The sequence below is a fragment of the Cryptomeria japonica genome, chromosome 10 (genome assembly GCF_030272615.1).
Source record: "Cryptomeria japonica chromosome 10, Sugi_1.0, whole genome shotgun sequence".
In the NCBI taxonomy this organism is placed as follows: domain Eukaryota; kingdom Viridiplantae; phylum Streptophyta; class Pinopsida; order Cupressales; family Cupressaceae; genus Cryptomeria; species Cryptomeria japonica.
In genome coordinates this window covers 227,861,963-227,882,931 of record NC_081414.1, presented here as the reverse complement: position 1 = coordinate 227,882,931, position 20,969 = coordinate 227,861,963, and the positions used below count along the sequence as shown (strand labels likewise).

Here is a 20,969-nt window from a genome sequence, read left to right as displayed (position 1 = left end):
GTCTAAGCACTAATGGTGAGATAAAAAAGTGTATGTGATAAAAATTTAGGACAATTATGTGGACAAAATAAATTGCACAAAAAAAGCTTTCTATATCAAAGAATTTAAACTCACACAAGACCATAATGGAAAAACCTACATAGGAAAAAATCAAGAGGAAGATGAATATGTTGATGATCTAGTTAAGGACTAGGTCATATCATCTTAGATGCAAGATTGACAAGTTGACAATAACTAAAGAGGAGTGGGAAATGAGAGCATGCCTATTTTGTAACATGAGGATGGTAGAAACACAACGACACTACATCATAGAGTGCGTAGATTACAATGACATCCATATCAAGTATAAAGACAAATTGAAAGCAAACTACTTAACTACCTTATTTGAGGAAGCGTGGCTACACAAAATAACAAGCTTTTGGAACCCGATGCACAATGAAAGATTCAACATAAAAAAAAAAGATAACTTCCATAAGATTAATTAAACAACCCTCATGTCAAATAGATATATTACTATTACCATACTTTAACGATAACTCTTACTCTCATAAACTACTTGATCTTGTAAATGTTAAAGATATTAGTTTTCCCCAATCCATAGTAGTTCTTGTTACTACTTCTAGATTAGATCGTGTGTGTTTGTTTGTTAACTATTCTATGAGCTAACTATCATTGTGATGATAGATCACAAAGTGTGATCCGAAACATTGATGCAAACAAACATATACACAATCTAATCTCGAAACAATAACACAAATTTATACATATTACTAAAATCTTTCATTTTCCAAAATTATTATTTACTCACTGTATAAATTTAACACTGAAATTAAGAAATAATTCTCAAAATTGCACACCTTTTCAATGTAGCCATTAAGACAAAAGACAAACATTTTTTTTCTTAAAACATTGTACCTCATAAATACATTGGAAAATAAATCCTTTAGCATCTTCATATACCCCATAGATTCCCCCTTGTATTACTATGTGCCAGCGAACTAGGGGCCCATTTTCCACAAGGCCGACCTAACCATCCATTTCACCCCATGACAAAATTCACCGACCTCCAAACCCAAACAGGTAACAGAAAAGAAAAAACCTAAGAATCCTAATCAGCTTTTAATATCTTAAAAATTTTCAAGCCAAAGAATGCTAAAATAATAATCACCCTAAAGCAAAAATAGTTGAACAAGTAGGAGTTAATTAAATAATCAATAATAATAATGAACCACGATTAAGATTAATCAGAATTAACGCCCCTTGCTTGATTTCATCATCCTCTTCCCATCTCTCTTTTCTTGTTCCTCTCGAGAGATCCCTTTTCTCTCTTCTCTTTTTTCTCTTGGGTGGAGACGTCTCCTTCCATTGCAATCAGAAAATATCATTCAGTTGGATTTTTTTGGAGGAGGCTGAGAGGAGGCCTCTGAAAACTCTATTGCAGTTATCTAGTCTGCGCGTTTTTATTGATCAGAGGAAGAGAAAGAGTTATTATGCAGGCAGATCAGTCCATCAATTTGCGGCCAGGAGGAGGAGTTAAAGGGCGTTCCTTTGGAACTCGTTTTGACTCCAGCGTTGTATTTTCTGCTTCAGCCGGCGCTGCTGCTGCTTCTGGCGATTCGAACTATGGATCTCAGGGTTTGCGACCTCAGGCCTTTAAAGTATGTTATGTTCTCCCTTTTGCGTTTTATTTGGATCTGGGTATTTAAAATGAAATTTTTTCTGGATTGCCCATCTACCCACCAATATTAGAGTGGGGATTAAAGCCCTAGTTTTGGAGCAAACAGGGTTTTAGGTGATCTGGGTTTTAATCATATAAGTTTTGTGTGGATCGCAGTATTGGGTTCTTTTCATCTGTTTTGTCCTATTGAATACCTGCTGGGTTTTGGTGGTGTAATCTGCTGTATCCCATTAGAGAACTCCGGTCTATTAAATTTGATTTCCTATTAACAACGTCAAAATTTTTTGTGTGTTTTTTGGGACATCTGAATGCTTTCGTATCGTATACATGGGATGCGAAGTTTTATTCATCTGAGCCCGACTGAAGAGATTTTGTTGGAATCGTGATTTCTTTTTGTGGCAATTTGTTTGTCAAGTTTCTTATAATGCGCTTTTACTTTTTTTGTATTCTTTTATTTCATTGTTACGATGAATGGATAGATAAGATTTTTGTCATTAGATCTGATTGCAACTAACTGAGCAACTGCTCTTGTATGAGGAGGTATTTCCAAAAGGTCTTTGAATCACTCTTTCAATTGATTGAACTGCACCATTCACTCTTGAATCATTTTTTTAAAGATCCCAATATGTGGCGCAGACTGCAACACTCCGCTTGCTACGTGTATCTAATTTTTTTTGTAGTATGTTGTTTATGCAGCAAGTCAAAGGCATGTTAACTATCGTTGAAGGGTTGTGCACTTTCTTGCAATGTTTACAAGAATTGCATGCCATCTTGTCAAGAATTCAGTGAAGGCCAACTATGCTGCTGCAAATATAGCTGGATTCTCTCAACAACATCCATTGATTCATTGAAGTTCTCATTTTGAATCTCATTCCTTCAACCAGTTCCAATGTTTCACTAAAGTGCTCAATTTTGAATCTAATTCCTTCAACAAATGCCACATCAAAACTGCTATTATGTAGCCCTATGTACTTCGTTGGATTGTGTCTGGGAAGTATATGTTGCATAACATGGGATGGTGTATCGTCTGTAGTCTGTTTGTAGTGTATCTGACTAAAGTGGCTTTGTTGGGTTTTCAATCCCTTTTTGTGCCAATAATAAGTATTTTGATACTTAGTGAGAGCTGTTACTCATATCTTTTATATCCTTCAACAAAATATCATTAGGATGAACGTATTATGGATAAGATTTTGCACTCGATATGATTGTGCCTTGACATGTCCTGCTTATTGATGGGTTGGTTGGGCTAAATGTAGTTGAGTCACTTTTTAATTGACTGAACTGCTTGAGCCACTTTCACACTTGAAGCGTTTTATTCTGAGACACCTATATACGATATAGATTAAATGAACTTCTTACAAGTATATTTAGGTGTTTTTTTTGTAGTGTACTGTTTTTGGAATAGGATACTTAGGGAATACCACAAAATAAGGGATTCCAGAACCTTAAAAGAGAGTGTAGAATACTTATTTATTTGACATGTTAGGCACCCAGCCTTGTTTCTATAAAAGTATAACTACAGTAAAAATATTTCACTTATTATGTGAGAGCATGCAGAGTCCCGATCTTCAGTAGCTTTTGTTTCTATATTAGTAGACTGCACTTGAAAAGCACCAAAACCTTGATTTTGTCTGTTGATTTGCTTAATGGAGTCCTTAATGCAGAGCAAATCAATTATTCTTGAGGAACCATTCCTCTTGTTACACTCCTTACAATCATTTTCATAATATATTGTCCATGTTTCATTGAAATACAGAACTATTCCATTGAAATCATGTCTACATTTCCTTAAAAAGAGTCAAGGATACATTGAAGTGCTTTAGTTTGAATCCTATTTCTTTGATAAGTGCCAAGGATGCATTAGAGTGCTCTATTTTGAACCCTATTCCCTCAACCTATTCCACATCATGGTATTATACATCAACTCAATAGAATTTGTTGGGTTGTGTATGCGATGTTGTTACAAATAAGGGTGTGCAGTTCATTTTTTAATTTTATCTAATGCAGACCATATAGTGAAAATAAGATTCTATAGTGTGCATCAACATATCAAACTTGGTACTGTTATTTCTAGTCTATACTCTTACATGATTCAAGTGTCAAATGCTATTAAATACAGCGGTAAACTGATGATTGTGTTCTCTTATACCATGTGATATGTGCTGGTTTCATCCAGGTTTGGATTGAAATATCAATGCCATTGTAGAAATTGTGTTGCTCGAGCTTGAGTTTTTTTATGACATATTTTTAATGAATTTAATTAGAATGTCTGATTAACTTAAAATTCTTAAATGCTAGCATATTGTATCTTATTAAGGTTTACTTTAAGAATTGCCTTTGTTAGCATAGGTTTTTTTAAAGGTGTTCCTGGTAAGATTGTGTTTGTTATTTTTAACTTTACCAGGCCTTAGCAAGCTACTGGCTTCCTTTATGCCAATCTTATTATCCCTGCAATTTTTTAGTCCAGTTTTTTACTCTTTAACAATCCTTCTCATCAAGCTGCTAGACTTCACAGGGCATAATCATTTTCCTTGTATGATCCGGGCAACTTTAAACCTGTGATTGCTTTGTGCTGAAGTATGCAAGGTTCAAACAGAAGTGTATGTTTTTTGCATGTTGTGTTTTGACTGTGCAATGATGACCACTTCCTCAGTCATAGACTTGGCGAACAACATCTATATTTGCTTAGTGTGTGTGAAACCCCGGACCTGGGTATTGCAGCATATCTCAATTTCTGTCTTTGCACCCCTATCTATGTGAAATGGCAATTATGAAGTTTTGACATTATGCCATAATTGTTGCTTTTTGTCATTTCTTTTGAAGACTAGAAGAAATATATATCAGATGCATATGTTATTAACTAGGGTTACATGTGTATGTGTCCCCTTTCTAACCTCCGTCCCTGCCCTTCTTGACATCCCCAGTACAGTTGGATGGTGGGTGGCGTCTTGTTGTTCCCTGTCATCAGGTGAATTGGGGACATGTCTATGGCGGCAAAACATCCCTGGCCATCCAAGGGACATATGGGATGTCTGGTGTACAAAGACATGATTGCATACAGTTGTAGAATGTGTAGATGACTGCGTACAGCTATAGAATGTAATTGCACAACTGTTGAGTAATTGCATACAGCCGTGGAATGGAAGTGTAATGAAATCATATATTTCTACTCATTTCATCAATCGGTGATGTGTATTGATGAAATGAGGATTTCCTCATTTCATCAATACACCCAGTAGTTGATTATCGAGGATTTCCTCTTGCAGCTCTGGTAAAGTTCAATTTTGCTCATCCACTGGATGGTGGTGACTCTTTTGCCTCCTTTCTCTACTTCAAGGTGGCATTTGCACTAGAGTCCCCATGAACAGGGGAGGCCTTTTAGTTATTAATAATCTAATAAAATTAATTAAAAATAAATACAACTTAATTATAAATAGTGTTTAGAATTTATTAATGTTAGGTTGAAAATGAAAATAATAAAGATGAAGAATATTGAAAATATTATTAGTGACTTATTTGTTCCAAAATGTTTCTTTGCCAAAATTGAATGCGAACATGAACCTTGTGACATAGATAGCTGCCAACTACGATTTATAGCCTTGCTGCTATTGTAGTTTGATCTGCTGCTTGCTGGGTATATTTCATTCTTGCTGATTCTATGACTTATTAATATTTATAATAAGCCTATATTTTTCAAGTAGAATTGAAAATAAACAATTCATGTACATAGCCTGCAAACTGCTTTTAACAAATTTTTATCAAATTAGTATACTTTATTTTAATATTTCTGGTAGTTTTTAAGCAAATGCATGACATGTGTATTGATGAATTTAATTCCTGTTTTTAGGTTACAACTATGTATATAATAATATATTTATGATTTTTTATATTTTTGTGCTAAGTCACCGTGTTCGAGTTCGAGTTCGAATTCGCCAACAATAGAATTCGGATAAAATTTGAGTGAGGAAAAAATTTGAAAAAAAATTTGAAAAAAAATTTGTCATTAAATTCGCTTTATATATAAATTTGAGTTTAAAAAAAATATAAATAATATATCTAAAAAATTTCAGAATACACAAATATTAAATTTGTTTATTTTAATTTGTATATTTTAATTTAAATTTGTCAAATTTTACTAGGTTGCCGGTTCGGGTTTGGGCACCGGTTCGGGTTCGAAGAACCGGTATGCCGGTATGGCAAAATTTTGAAAAGGGGTTTGGGTTCGTTTGGGTTTTGTTAGTACAAAAACATGTAAATTATATTAATATGCAGCCAATAAGCATGAATTAAGATTAGCATGTCACATAGTATCATACAAACAACAAAACCAACATAAACTTGTAATCATAGCATCATGATCATACCATAACAGCATCATATACATCAAGTTTAATATCAAAATGATAAAATATTCAAGTATCATTGTTTCAACTTTCAACAATTTAAAGTTTGATCATCAAATGGATTCTCTAATTCGTCATCCTCATTCTCCTCCTCCTCATGATTGACATTGACATTAGATGAATCAATACCAATGCCAATGACACTTGTACTTGCACTTTAAGTTTGCTCACTATCTGAGTCATCAAATGCAACAAGCTGAGAAGTGAATTTATCCAAATCAGTATGTTTTGGCTCCATATCCCACATCTTCGTTTCCCCTTGCTTGTAGTCATGTTGCTTGTGTGAAATGAGCCAAGTTAATATTTTTAAAACTCACTTTTAGGGTCAGTTTAATTTTTTATGCGGTGGAATTAAAAAAAAATTAAATTTTGCAAAAAAAAAAAATCCATTTTTGGGCTGTCAGACCCCTGGGTTCGACTTGGGTCCTCTTGGGTTCGACCCTGGGTCCTCTTGGGTTCGCCCTGGTTCGAACTAGGCCTGTGAACCACGAACCCTGTCCGAACCACAGGCGAACCGGACCCGAACCCCGAACCAGGACCGTGTTAAATCTGACAACTTTTATAGTAAATGTTAATATATTAACAGTATTATTAGTTAACATTTATATCAGATTTTAGTATTAGTTAACATTATATCGTGCGACAACTTATATTAGATGTTTAATACTATTAAATGTTTAATAAAGGTTCACATTTATCGGGCAGCTTTATGATGTCTTTTTAATTTTAACATTTAAATCCTGTCTCCCAATGCGGCTGTTTACAAACCTTACCGGCGGCAAGCATAGCGTCAACCTGCAGCCCTCGTACCTCCTGACGGCAACAGTGAAAAAATATCCATCGATGGCAAAAATCTCTGCCTGTTTCCTGCGAATTTTAAACGATTTTTTTGTGAATTTCATACATTTTTTTATATTTTCACAGAATTTCGAACCTGAAGCTAAAAATTCGGCAAATGTGGTGACTAAGGTTTTTTGTATGGACATACCCAGAGTGTACCCATCCCTGCCTCTCAAATAAAGAAAATTGGTGTACAGTTGTACTATAGCCACATGTCTACCCATAACTGATACTGATTTGGCAACATGGAATACCATAGGAGAGCAGACAAATATAAAATGAGAGCACGCAGATGCAGAATGAGCAAATATTATAAGTCATGCATGTGTCAAAAGAGAGCATACGGTTGTAAAATATGCTTGTTGCCATTACACTTTTACACTTTCATTTATAATTCTGTCTTCTGTGGGTGTTATGTCGTAATGAGAACATTGAACAATGAAATCAGAAATTTTTATTTTTTGTTTATGGGATGCTTGAATAAATGAACATGTTATATTGAACTCAATACATTATATGGATGTTTAAATTCAAATTTTAATTCATGTATACCTAAACTTGTAAAAACTTGTAGTCTCCCTCTGGGCCCTCCACCTCAACACGCAGACACCCTGGAAATCCTGCACATACACACACAGAGCTGTCCCCTTTCATCTCCATATAATGCCCCTCTGGACTGCTGTCCTTATCCTTGAAATTCTGTGATACATGGTTTTGAAAACCTCCATATAATGCCCCTCTGGACTGCTGTCCTTATCCTTGAAATGCTGTGGTACATGGTTTTGAAAATATTATAATGTTTCCTGAGTCAGTTTGAATTAGTATTATTGTTTGCTGTTTTTGTGTAAAAGTTGGCACACATATAAATATGTTGAAGATTTCTGTCTATTGCAGATGGCAGATTCAAGGTTTGAGAGTCGTGAACGAACACGATATACACGAGAGCAGATACTGCAGTTACAAGATGTGGTGTGTATATTGTCTATTTTGAATAATCCTTTAGTTTTGTCTTAACCACTGTTTACCAAAAACAGTTTCAATCTGAGTTATTTATGACATGCATCACGATACCTATCCAATTTCTAAAATTTTGTATGTGAATTTTGACAATATTCTTTTATTAGAGTGATGACACTATTTAAGCCTGTTTTATAATGATAAAGGGATGAATATTGGATTTGGTTGTTACTTTCTCTTCGAAATGTAATGTAAAGATTCCATGGCATATGGATTTCCAGATGCTTTTGTTTTTATCTTTATATACTTTTTATGGTTTGATAATCTCTTTTGTGGATAACAGGCAATTGTAAGCACACCTGATGATATTCTGAAAGCCAGACAGGACATAGAATCAGAGCTACTTGTCAGTGATGAGCCTGTCTGGGGCCGCAGCGATGTTAATGTAAGCCTCGTATATGATGGTTAAATGTTTACCCTAATGAATGTGGTTATTTGTTGGTGAGGATTCCTTTGAATTCTTTTTTCATGCGAGTAAAGTTAAAGAGACGTTAAATTACATTGGTTGCCTTGTTCATGTCTCTGATATTATGTTACTGTCCAGTATAGAAATGGTCAAAATTAATAATCTAAAAAGAGATCGATATAATTTTCTACATACTGGTGTTTTAGGATTGAGTGTTCTTCCTGTGTGTTTCTTAATATGTCTTTTGAAGAGTTGTTTTAAGTGTTTTGATATCTGTGCACAAGCATTTCACTATTCTACATTGCTGACTGCTTCAACCAACTTATTCTTAGCTTGTCGCAATGTTGATGTCTGTAGGCACCAGCACAATCCAATATACGATATGCAGAGCCTGATAACCGTGATTGGCGAGGTCGGGCACCACCACCGACTCCTGGTCCAGAGGAAAGGCCATGGGAAACACTTCGTGAAAGCAAAGAATATTCTGCTCGTAGATCAGAGGATTCATATGGATTAAGTTCAAGGCAACAGGAATCTGGTTACCAGTCTGGTCGCCAGGAGCAAGTGAACACACAGTTTCCCAAACATCAAGTCACATCAACTCCGGGGGTATTCATTGTTTGATTCTTCTTGCATTGAAATATATTTGCTTTTACTTGGTTTTATTACTTTGATTAAATTGAATTTAGTTCCTGAATTGATGTATATTCAGTTACTGCCATCTCACATTGTTTCAAAATCAGCTAGGTTAGGCAAACTTAGGAATTGGTTCTGATAATGTAGGATATTTTGAAAGAAGTATTGAGAGGCTTTCTTTCCTCCCTTAATGTTCAGTGGCTCCTTTAGACACCTGAGATGGGCCTTGCAATGGTGTTTCTATTGGTCGCAGAATTGTAATCTCTAATTTTAGAAATTATGATGAGTTGGTAGCATGTTAAGAAACATGAGGCAGTTTAAGTTACTATGTCTTGTAAGGTGTAGATACCAGAGTATTGTTGCAATGGCGTTTCTATTGGTCGTAGCATTGTAATCTCTAATTTTAGAAGTTATGATGAGTTGGTAGAATGCTAAGACACATGAGGCAATTTGGGTTATGTATTGGAAGGTGTAGATATCAGAATATTGTAGTGTTAAATTTTACATTATCTGATATTTCTGTAGGTGCAGTGATGTGTTGTGTATGAGTGTGGTATGACATTGATGGCTATGCAAGTCGAGTTAGTTATGTTAGCATTCTGTATATGGAAGGCTTTGCCAATGAGGCAGGCTTCAGGGTGAAATTCAGGTTGTCCATGTTAGCACAGCCTATTCTCTTGTAAAAACATTGTTTAGCATTGCTGTTGTGGTGGGTTACCTTGCTTTGATTGGTATCACTGTTGTTTCTCAGTTTCAACTTTCAAGCTGTTGATCAATATATGATCCCTGTGGCTGAATCTTACATCCTCTCTCTTCAGTATGCACTTAAGGCTCAAATCTTCAAGCTTTTTGTTTATAGTCATAGATCTACAAGTATATGAAATTACAGTAGGGTTGTTCTAACTGGTGTAAACTGACATGGAGTCTTTGCCTGTTAAATTGATATTTCGTTTTTAATGCTTTAAATTTCTATCTTTACAGGGGGGGCCAGCTCCTGCCCTAATAAAGGCTGCTGCTCCATGGTCTGCTAGGAGGGGGACTGTGTCAGAGAAGGATAAAGTTCTAAAAAATGTTAAAGGGTAATCCCAGTGATCATATTTTTTAATTTTAATTTTAACAACTGATAATGCTGATTTGTGGCATAAGGTTGGGCTCTCTAGTAAGTGAATTTTTCATAAATGTAAGGGATGACCCTTCTAACTATATGCTTTAACATGATCTTAGATTTTGGTTCTATGATTTGTATCTTTGGAATCACTGATCTATTGTGATAGTTTTTGGGCTCTCTTTAAAGTGAATGTCTAATTAGTATTTGATACACAGGATACTCAATAAGCTGACTCCAGAAAAGTTTGATGTTCTTAAAGAGCAACTCATAAATGCAGGGATTACCTCAGCAGATATTCTGCAGGTCTTTTGTTCTTTTCATTCTGATGTATCCTTTATCTATATTCTGTTAAGTTCTGAATTAATTTCCTTAATTTGCAAAAAGATTATATGATTTTACACTCTATTAGCTGAACAGGTTTTGACTAACAATAATATGCTGCATTGCCAGGGTGTGATATCACTCATATTTGACAAGGCAGTGTTGGAACCAACGTTCTGCTCAATGTATTCCATGCTGTGTCAGGATCTGAGTACTGCGTTACCTCAATTCCCTTCTGATGATCCGGATGGAAAACCTATAGCTTTCAGGCGGATTTTGCTTAATATTTGTCAAGAAGCATTTGAAGGTGCAGATGCTCTCCGGGATGAGATCAAACAGATGACAGCCCCGGAGCAAGAAGCAGAACGCCGAGACAAGGAGAAGATGGTTAAGCTGCGCACTCTGGGAAACATAAGGTTTATCGGAGAGCTTTTTAAACACAAGATGATACCTGAAAAAATTGTTCATCACTGTGTTCAGGTTGGTACAAGAATGTCATATTCTAGTTTTGCTTTAACTTACATATGCTTATCCATTCATGGTAACATCATATATCTTATGGTTTACCCTAATCCTTATTCATTTAATTAGAATTAATATTTTTAGGCAGATTTGTCACAAGCATGTAGTTTATTGGATTCAAATTATATTTACTTCTTCTAATGTTTTAAGTATGGTGAGCAGTAGATATCTGTGCACCAATTCCTTTCTAAATACTGTGTTTAGCTTTCATCAGGAATGCATCTTTAAAGAATTTTACTCAAAATATTAATAGTAAATGAGGAAAATATAAAAAAGCAAAAGTGACATTATTGTTCCATTGTATTATCTGTGGATCAGGAATTATTAGGTCTGGATTTAAAAGCTCCTCCAGCTGAGGAGAATGTGGAGGCCCTTTGCCATCTGTTCAACACAGTTGGCAAACAGCTTGAGGAAAACCCAAAGTCACGCATTATCAATGATTCTTATTTTGCTCGGATGAAGGAACTGGGCAATAATCCTCACTTAGCATCTAGAATGAGGTTTATGGTTCGTGATGTTTTAGATTTGCGCGCTAATAAATGGATTCCTCGACGTGAAGAGGTTGTTTCCAATCTAACTTTATATTTGCATTCTTGTTGCCTTTTGTTTATTAAAGGCTGCAATGATAAGGATTATCTTTTTGTTGGATCTATCTGTGGTATTGACTTCGACTTTCCATCATTGATAATTTCAGGTTAAAGCAAAAACCATAAATGAAATCCATTCTGAAGCTGAGCAAAAACTAGGTTTAAGGCCTGGAACAACCAATATGCGTAATGGTCGTGGTGCACCTGGTATGGGTTTGAATGCAGGGAGCAATTTTGGTGTTGGACGGCCTGGTGGAATGATGCCCGGAATGCCTGGAATGCCTGTTATTCCTGGAACTCGAAAGATGCCTGGTATGCCTGTAACAGATCCTGAAGGATGGGAGTTGTTTTCTCGCAATCGGATTGGCAGCAAAAATGAAACTTTGATGTCGTCGCCTGTTGGGAATCCCAGTCAAGGGCGTACACAAGCACCGGTTTTAAAGCCTTCAGTAGGTAACGCTAAATTGTTGCCACAAGGTACTGGAGGGTTTCTTACTGGTAAATCAAGTGCATTATTGCAGAATTCAGCTGCTAGGCCATCCTTGGTGCCCAATGTAGGAACACCTGAGCCTCTTGGAGGACCTAGATCTTCCAATCCTTCAGGAATTTCTAGAGTTGAAGTGGAAAAAGATATATTTTCAGCACCTCCGCCTGTTACTGAAAGACCTGTATCAGCAGGAAAACCGCCAAGTGAGGTGCTTCATAAAAAAACAATATCTTTGTTGGAGGAGTATTTTAGTATTCGTGATACTAAAGAAGCAAAGCTTTGTGTTGAGGAGTTAAAGTGGCCTAGCTATTATCCTGAATTTGTCCACCAGGCAGTTATGTTGGCAATAGAAAAGGGTGAACGTCACGTTGAATCAATTATAACTCTTTTAGAGTACCTTTATGCTCAAAAGACACTTTCAGATAGAGACATAAAGGATGGAATAATTCGTATTGCTGAGGAGTGCGATGATATAACCATTGACATACCATTAGCACCAAAGCTTCTTGGGGAGATAGTAGGAAAACTCAGCTTTACAGGCGCAACAGATCTGAGGTTGCTAAAAGAAGCAATGTTAAAGGTGGAAGATGTACAGGTCAGGAGAACAATTTTGGAAGCAGCCCAGCGAACTATAAGATCAAATCCATCTGCCGAAAGAGTATTGGGTTCTCAGAGTGGTGATCTCGGAGAGTGTGAGAAGCTTATTGCATAAAAAAACCCTCCTTGGTAACCCTTTGGTTGTGTAGGGTTTCATATGGAAATATGTTAATAACTTTATTTGGCATATGTTTTTCCTGGTACATTCAGGTATAGTTTACTGGAATTTTATCTATTAAAATCTAAGAAAAGGGATGGCAAATCTGGCTAATTAGAGTGCAGAATACTACTAAGGTGCTCTGAGAAACTCTTTATGAACATGTTATTATGAGTTGTATATTTTTCGAGGTCATTTGAGTTATTTTTCTAAAAGAAAGCATGTCATTTGTTCGTTAGATATTTTGCAGTTTGAGGACATATTTTATCATGAAATGTAATTTTTGAACTTATAAAGCTATTTTAGTGGGCCTAATGGAGGTTTTTTTCTTTCTTTGGTGCCCTGACACAACATGGAGAAACAACAAACAATTATGTTGAAATAGTTACATTTTATTCAATATCTTGTTAAAGTTTATATGCAGCGTGCATTTATTTATGATGCAATATGAATTTTATAGCGAGACACATTTATGAATGTTTTGCAACTGGACAATTCTTCCTGTACAGGCTTTACAATTCATGATGAATGTTCTGTGGTTCAAAGCATCTCTTATCCATGTTTGAGTTTTGTTGTTCTTTAGTGTGGAAAACTTATAACAAGAAAGCATTTTATGACTATTCAGAGATGTCTTTAGACATTAAGTTCTACTTCAAACATTGTTTTGTGGAAATTTTCCAAGGAAGTGTTCTTTTGTAGCAATTAGTCATAAGTACTTGAGGTCATTGTCGTGTAATGAAATTCTCCTCCTTATATTGCATTGATGTTTGTATTATGTGGCAGGAAGATTGGAGTTTCATATTGTTTAAATCATTCTATAATTTTCTGTTTTATCTTTAGTGACCACTCCTTGATCTGATACTTCTATGTTATTGTTAATGTGATATTTCAATAATGCATTTAAAAAATATTAATCTGATATATTCATTCCATTTTCATGCAAATATCGATTCCTGTTAAATGATACCTTTAAAAATGGTCTTTGTTTGACAGTTCTGAGTTTGGGAGTTTTGCGGGTCTTTGCCTAGAGGTGAAGTTTGTCTGGTTGGAAGAAATAAGAGAGAATTTGCAAGGCCAAAATAAAGTGTTCATCTTTGATCTCTAGCCAGGCATTATGAATGCCATACTAGGTACATTATGAAGACAACTGCAAGCAGAGTTTTAATGATGAGTTAGCCCTAATAAGAGTTGAAAGACAACTGCAATCCAATGTCAAAGGAGTTTTAAAGAAAATTATGGTCGGCAGGAATCACAGATTTATCTCCATTGCAAAATCAAGAACTTCGAAATTGTTAGATGTGAAGTCTTAATAAAAAAGCACAATTGGAATCCAGGAACCATTTTGAATTAGAGTGTTGGACTTTGTTCGAGATGACCCTTGATGTAGAGCTGATAGATCCGTTTTAATGAATCCCTTTCAATCTGGCATTTCACTTTTAGTGTTCATGAGGATGAATGGCTTGAAACAAGCAGGAGCTGTAAACTAGCTCCATGCCTTGTTTTGCAACATAAGAACCCTCAACTTAATCATATGAACTTGCAAGGCCTCTACACCATTTGGATGCAAGAGAAGCCGGTAGGTCTGTTTTGTCCAAGAAGTTCACTGTAGACAGACTTAAACTTAGCTTTTTCTTACATTGCACAGAAATCAAGTCTAGCAAACAAACCTTAATAGTTGGAAAGATCCTAGCAAAAGAAATACTAGACGACGACTTCTCCTTCTAACCTCAATCCAGGTGCCACATCAACTTGTTAGAAATTCAGTCCAGATGTTAATTTTTGACATGAAATAATTATTGTGTGAATTCGTGTGGCAGCAACTTGCCTCAATACAGGCGCCACATCAATTTGTTAGAAATCCAGTCCAGATGTTAATTTTTAATTTTTGCCATGAAAGAATTATAGTGTGGATTCATGTGGGCGGCAACTTGCTAGTTTTTGTCGTTGTATGGTTAGTTCTTAGGTGTTCGATATAAACATTAACTGAGCTTCAGCATTGTCGGTTTGAAACAGCTCTACATAAAATTGTTTATAATTCAAATATGAACAAAAATGAGCTAGCTGAATGTCGACTTTTGAATTATGTTGTTTGGATATATAATAATGTGCAAGGATTATTATGTTTATGGATTTGTTACAGATTAGGTTCTCTTAGGTCGACCTCTTTAGATCAATCGGGTTTGTAGCTCTAAGAGAATGTTCAAATTCATAGATCAATTTTGAGTTCCATTTGTGGTGTTCATATTTTCACGACGAGTCTTTAGATCCATTAATAGTCATTACAATTCAATATAATGTTTTGTGTCTTGAAAATGGACGTCATATATGTTTTTTATTATAGAAGCAGTAAAGCAAGCGTGCTGACCTTGTACAAATTCAAGTTGAACAGGCCACTTACAGCGGGTCACTAACATACCATTGTCAACAAAACAAAGGTCAAAACAAACCACTTACAACATACCAGTAGTACAACTAGGAACATAGATGATGTTGATGTAAGATAATTCTGAGTAGTAAATGCATAACCCAAAATATTTGAAAATGTATCTTCTTTTTCATAATAAAAAATATTTGAAAAAATTGTGCACATTGTCCTAAGGTATCAAGAATAGTAAATTAGGGTTAATAGTGGAAACGTGCGTAAAAAGAATGCTCTTGGTTATAAATAGCAAGATAAGTAGTGAAAAGTTACTTAAGAATTTTACCACAAGCTTTGCCAAAGAGAGCCTTCTAGATCCTTGGTTATTATAATGGTGAAAATATTAGGGTTTCATCCAATGATTTTGTAAAGTCCTTAATATTTTGCTTAGGGAGCACTACATTAAAGAGGGGTAAACCTAATAGATTTAGCTTCAAATCAACAAGGATAGAGTTGAGAATTCTTATTAGATTCACTGGTTAAGATTTGATATCTTTTTTTTAAAGTTGAATTGTGAAAATGTTGAAATTAGAGTAAATGTGCTGAAATTGGAGTAATTTTGCATGAACAATGAACTACAATTGTCAATTCGAACCATAAACTTGGATATGAGTAATATAAGTGTGTTTGGATATGTTCCCAGAAGGAGCTCTTGAAATGTCGAGATTAGAATGTCCGTTGCTCTGGTTCTTTGCACTTTTCGCCGTCCAAAGGGGAACCTGTTCGTCTTTGTGAATAATGTCGATCATGAGAATCGCAACTTCACACATGTTTCCTACACGTAGAAAGAAGGGGGAAATTGTTGGGAATAGGGGTTTGCATAAGTCAAATCCCGGTTTAGGAATTAACCTTGAATGAAATATCGCAAATACTAAAATAAATAATGGAAAGGTATACCTCAGATCTGCAATTGTTGATAATGATGCTTTGCTTCTCGAATGTAATCATATATGTTGTATGAAATGTCATGAACATGACAAAACACTAATCACACACACATGTTTGCATATGATGATGTAATTTTGCTCCACAATGTTTGAATAAAGAATATGCAACCTTGAAGATATGTGAAAATACTTGATAATGAATGTTTCATGGATGCTTTAGGTCGAATGTAGATGAATACTTATGATGTTTGGATGAAATTAGGTTGATCAAATTTCTTTATATAGGGGTATCTAGGTCATTTCCTGGTTAAGCCGACCTCCAACGATCATGTTGAGCCACCAATTTCATTTCCCGTCGGAGAGAGAGAGCTCATCTCATATTTCAAAATAGGGCCTGATCAAGGGGGACCAGGGTGCTCGGCATTCTAGTCCTAGAACCAGGGCACTAGTGCCTTGGTCCTCCTCTGTTAGGGACCATGGTTTAGCCTCAGGAGAATGACAACACTCTAGGAAATAAAATGGCAAGTGTACATGACATTAGAATTTAAGGCACTGAACTGAACCAGATAAGAGATGAGAGGGAGACACGCTAAAGTAGGGGCACAAATATGAGGTGTAAATTGGTCCGATGACAACTTACAACTCTACAATTATTTATGTTTTTTTATTAAGAAAACAACAAAAAACAAGAGTGCTGGCCCTTAGTACAGCCCTTTGGACAGTAAGAGAGAGAACAAAAAAGGGAGGTGATCCCTCCCCCCCAAAAAAGCTTAGATAGGTGAAAAGGAAACCTGTCAAACCAACAACAACCCAAACCCAACTCAAGGAAGGGGAGAGACACCCAAGCTTTGATAAGGAGGGGTTTGGGGGGTGCAAGGACTTCCCCTTTTGCCCGCGACAAACCATACTCCAGGTGATGCTGTCATTAGGACCGTCAAGAGAGAGGTCAAGTGGGGAGGACCCCGCAAGGTTACAATCAGAAGCGTAGTAGAGAGTTGCTACAGAACAGGAGCAGGCTGCTGTAGAGGAAGACCATTAGGAGAAGAATCAATAAGAGTAGAAGGGAGCTGCAAAACAAGAGCAACATGAGTTGAATCCACAGGGATGGATGAGGCCACAATAGTGGCATCAACATCAGCATCAACAACAATAAGAGGCACATCATCCGAGGAGGAGATCTCATCCTCTTGGGAGGAGCCAATCGAATCAGCATCGACAACATGGATAGTCAAATGATTAGTAGTAGAATCTTACCACCAAGTAGCAACACCTCTGTGAGGCGAAATAGAGCAATCTGAAGCTAAGTGACTCACAGAGAAGCATTTAGGACAACAAAAGGGGAGGCCCTCAAAATCCAGCAGTCCAAGGCCTATCCCCAACCAAACGAATCACATCCCATAGGAGAGGCGAGGAGATGTCAATATCAACTAAGATGCGAGCAAATGTGGAATGACCCATAAAAGACGTGGCATCATCAACCTTAAAAAAATGGCCAATAGAGTTACCGATGGCTTCGTAACAGGAATGCTCCTAGAAATGAAGGGGAAGATTCAGGAGATGAACCCAAACTGGATGCACATTAAGTGGTTCAGTAAGAGGGTTAACTTAACAGAGAGAGTGTACTCCCCAAGCCCACACCTTGCCCAAAAGTCACGATTAAATGAAGAAGTAAAGGAAGCAATGAAAAAGCCTCGAGCACAAGGAAAAAGATCAATACTATGAGCAACCAAAGGCTTACAAGAATCACTCATCCAACGATGAAGGTTTGCTAATGAAGGCCAAAGCCTAGAGAATTAGTTATTTATGTTATGGACTTAGTGATGCTATGTATATTCATATGAAGGCTATATTTGGTTTATTATATTTTGTGTATTTATTTTGGTTAAATGGTCGTGTGGATATGTGTTCATTTATAAATTTGTGTCTGAGAACAATTTAACAAATTTAATACTCAAGTATTGTGTTGGAAAATATTACATTGCAAGCTACCTATTGGGGATAGATTGGAATGTATTATTGTTCAACCAGCTTGTCTTCTTTGCCACATCAGGGAAACTGTGAAACATATATTTTGGGATTGCTTGTTTGTTAAAAATCAATGGCTTACTGTAATGAGAAACTTTTCTGCTATTTTTAACCATGATCTTAATTGAAAACAAGCTATTTTTGGTTTTGGTATGCAGAATGATGTGATTGCTGATTCAATTCGACAAGTTATTTTAAAAAATATTTGGAAGAATAGATGTGTTGCTATGTTTTCTAACAACTTTCATCAAGTAACTGGTAGTCTAAGGCTTTACTTTGACATATTTCTTTTTTCACAAAGTCAAGCATTATGTAAGTGGAATGTGAAGGTTATGCTTCAACTACAACAAATCAAAGAACAAATTAGGAAGTTTCAGCTAGATAGCAAGTTGAGTCATGGCAAGAGTTATATTCAACAAATGTAATTTTTGTTTTTTTCTCACAGCCTTGTGGTTGTTTGTTTGGTTAGATTGTTCTAGTCATTGTAAATTCTTTAGTTTATGTAACTTCTGGTTATATTTTTTAGCCTCGTGGCTGATGTTTGGACATATGTTTTTAGCTACCTTAGTAGCTTTCTCTATTGTATTATTTATTTAATTGCTTTGTTCACTATAAAAAACATATCTAATTAATACATGTTTATCTTTTGTAATAAATAAACCATAAATGGCTTTATGGAATCCTCATAAAATGGATCAAAAGAAATCCCATAAGAACACATTATAAATAAACATGACACATCATCAGGGTTCAAATTGGATTCATGCTGTTTTCCTTCACATTTTCATTCTTCTAACATGTCACGTCTTAATTTGATAACCATTCTCATTTTATGTTGTGTGGTTTTTTTTACTATTCTATTAATTTGGGTTGACCTTGTTCATGTTTCCCAAGATCATTACCCTTATAGCCTTACTTTTGCATAAGTTTGTATCTACAACGATAATTGTTTTGTAGGATATATTTATACACATAAAATCATTCACATCCTAGCCTCACCCTCTTGAAGAGTGTTTTGAACTAAGTAGTGGCTACAAATTAGCTCCATGCCTTGTTTTGTAATATAAGAACCCTCAATTTAATTGCATGAACTTTCAAGTGAGGCCTACAAGATAACTACTTTTAGCAAGTAGAAGGCATAATTTGGATAAGAGAAGCAAGTAGGTTTGTTTCGCCAAAGGAGTTCACTCTAGACGTGTACAAATGTTGGGATTTCAGCTCTTTCCTTTCTTTCCTAATGTTATTGAACTTTGAATATGGGGATAATTTGATGAACTTAGCTTTACCTACATTGCATAGAAAGCAAATCTACCATACAAACCTTTCTAGTAGGAAAGATCGTAACAAAAGAAATACTAGACATTTTCTCCAAACTTCAATCCAAGTGTTAGATCAATTTATTTGAATTGGTCTCACTTGGAAATGCTCATAAAAGGATCAAAATGGCTCATTATCCAAGAATTAGCGTGTTAGAAAATTTAATTTTTGAAAATAAGCCTAAATATGCTTCTTATATCTTGGTAGAAAATACTTGCACAATGCTTGAATGGACATAAATATATATATTAGTTATTTTAACCAAGTAAATTGCTTTACAAAAATAATGTAACTTATCATAATAAATACATACAACCAATCAATGAACTTAGATTGAATTAAATTCAGGTTAATGAACATGCAATTATAATTGGCAGGGGCAACAATATTTGGTAGAGAATTAAACGAGGATATATGCACATAAGGTCTAGGTTCATGCTAGAATTTTTCATGGTATATAATTCAATTTCTTCAACTTTGATATGATATAGTCGAAATAGTTTTATAGTTTTAGTGGTTTAATCATAAGCCCCTTGGCTTTGAAGTTGAGCCATGTGAAGTTGAATTTTGTTCACATATTAATCAAGCCTTGTAGAAATGATTTAGTCGGGTGTTCACTTTTGAATTATGATTTTCTTGATATTTTGATATATAATGATGTGTAGGATTATTGTGTTTATGAAAAGTACTTGGGAATTTGTTTGATGTCTAGGGTCTCCCCTGGGTCAAATCCTTGGTTTGATCAACTTCATGGCTTTGAGAGAATATTCAAAGAGAAAATATATCTACAAGTGGTCTATATGATTTAGATATAGAGTCTAATTCCTTGTCTCATTGAAATTGAAGTGTGCACTAAATACTTTTCATTGTTTACCCATATGAAGTAATTGGGCATTGAACATCTTCAAATACTAAAATATAGAAATAAGTTACCAAATATATAGAAAGTTGACTTAGAATGACTAATAGGAAAGGCACGAGTCATTGAATTTGAATTTGAAAATTTAAATTTGAGCTTCAATCTTGCATGTAAATGAACCTTAAGTTAACAATGCTAATTTTGGGTCATGAAATATAGAGAAAGGTATGCAAATATGGGTGCAATAAATGGATAATAATTGATATACCTGTAGGAATAGAGGAAATAAGGATGGATAACGATCACAATATTAACCAATATTAACATAAGAGTGCGTCGCTTGTTGATATGCAATTGTATTAAAATGTTCCATCAAAATGGGAAGTGACATGGGTATGCTAACTTTCTAATTACATTTCCCCCTACTTTGAGATGCATGTAAATATAAAAAGAGAATATATTTCAAAGTATATGGACATTCTCAACTAACATACAAAGTAAATATTTTAACAGTTCAAAAGGATATTAAGTCAAGAAAAAGTAATAGATCTCTCTGTTGCCACAAACCTCTCTCTACTGACCACTGGTGCCTCTCTACCTTGTGCAAGTCTCACTCGACCAATAGTGTAGCTCTCTTTGTACTTAACTGACCCCTCTCCGTTGTTAGTCTCTCCATATTCGCTATTATAGATGCCCTCTCGAC

At 35.4% G+C, this 20,969-nt stretch overlaps 1 protein-coding gene across 1 annotated transcript; it reads left to right on the top strand.

The window, feature by feature from the left end:
• Positions 1-1,251: 1,251 nt before the first annotated feature.
• On the top strand, positions 1,252-13,088 carry LOC131077809 (eukaryotic translation initiation factor). Its single transcript, XM_058015372.2, has 9 exons — positions 1,252-1,658; positions 7,816-7,890; positions 8,222-8,323; positions 8,702-8,953; positions 9,962-10,059; positions 10,304-10,391; positions 10,539-10,889; positions 11,250-11,492; positions 11,626-13,088. Exons 1-9 carry the CDS (start codon positions 1,491-1,493, stop codon positions 12,715-12,717), a joined length of 2,469 nt encoding a protein of 822 aa, XP_057871355.1. The 5' UTR covers positions 1,252-1,490; the 3' UTR covers positions 12,718-13,088.
• The last annotated feature ends 7,881 nt before the right edge of the window (positions 13,089-20,969 follow it).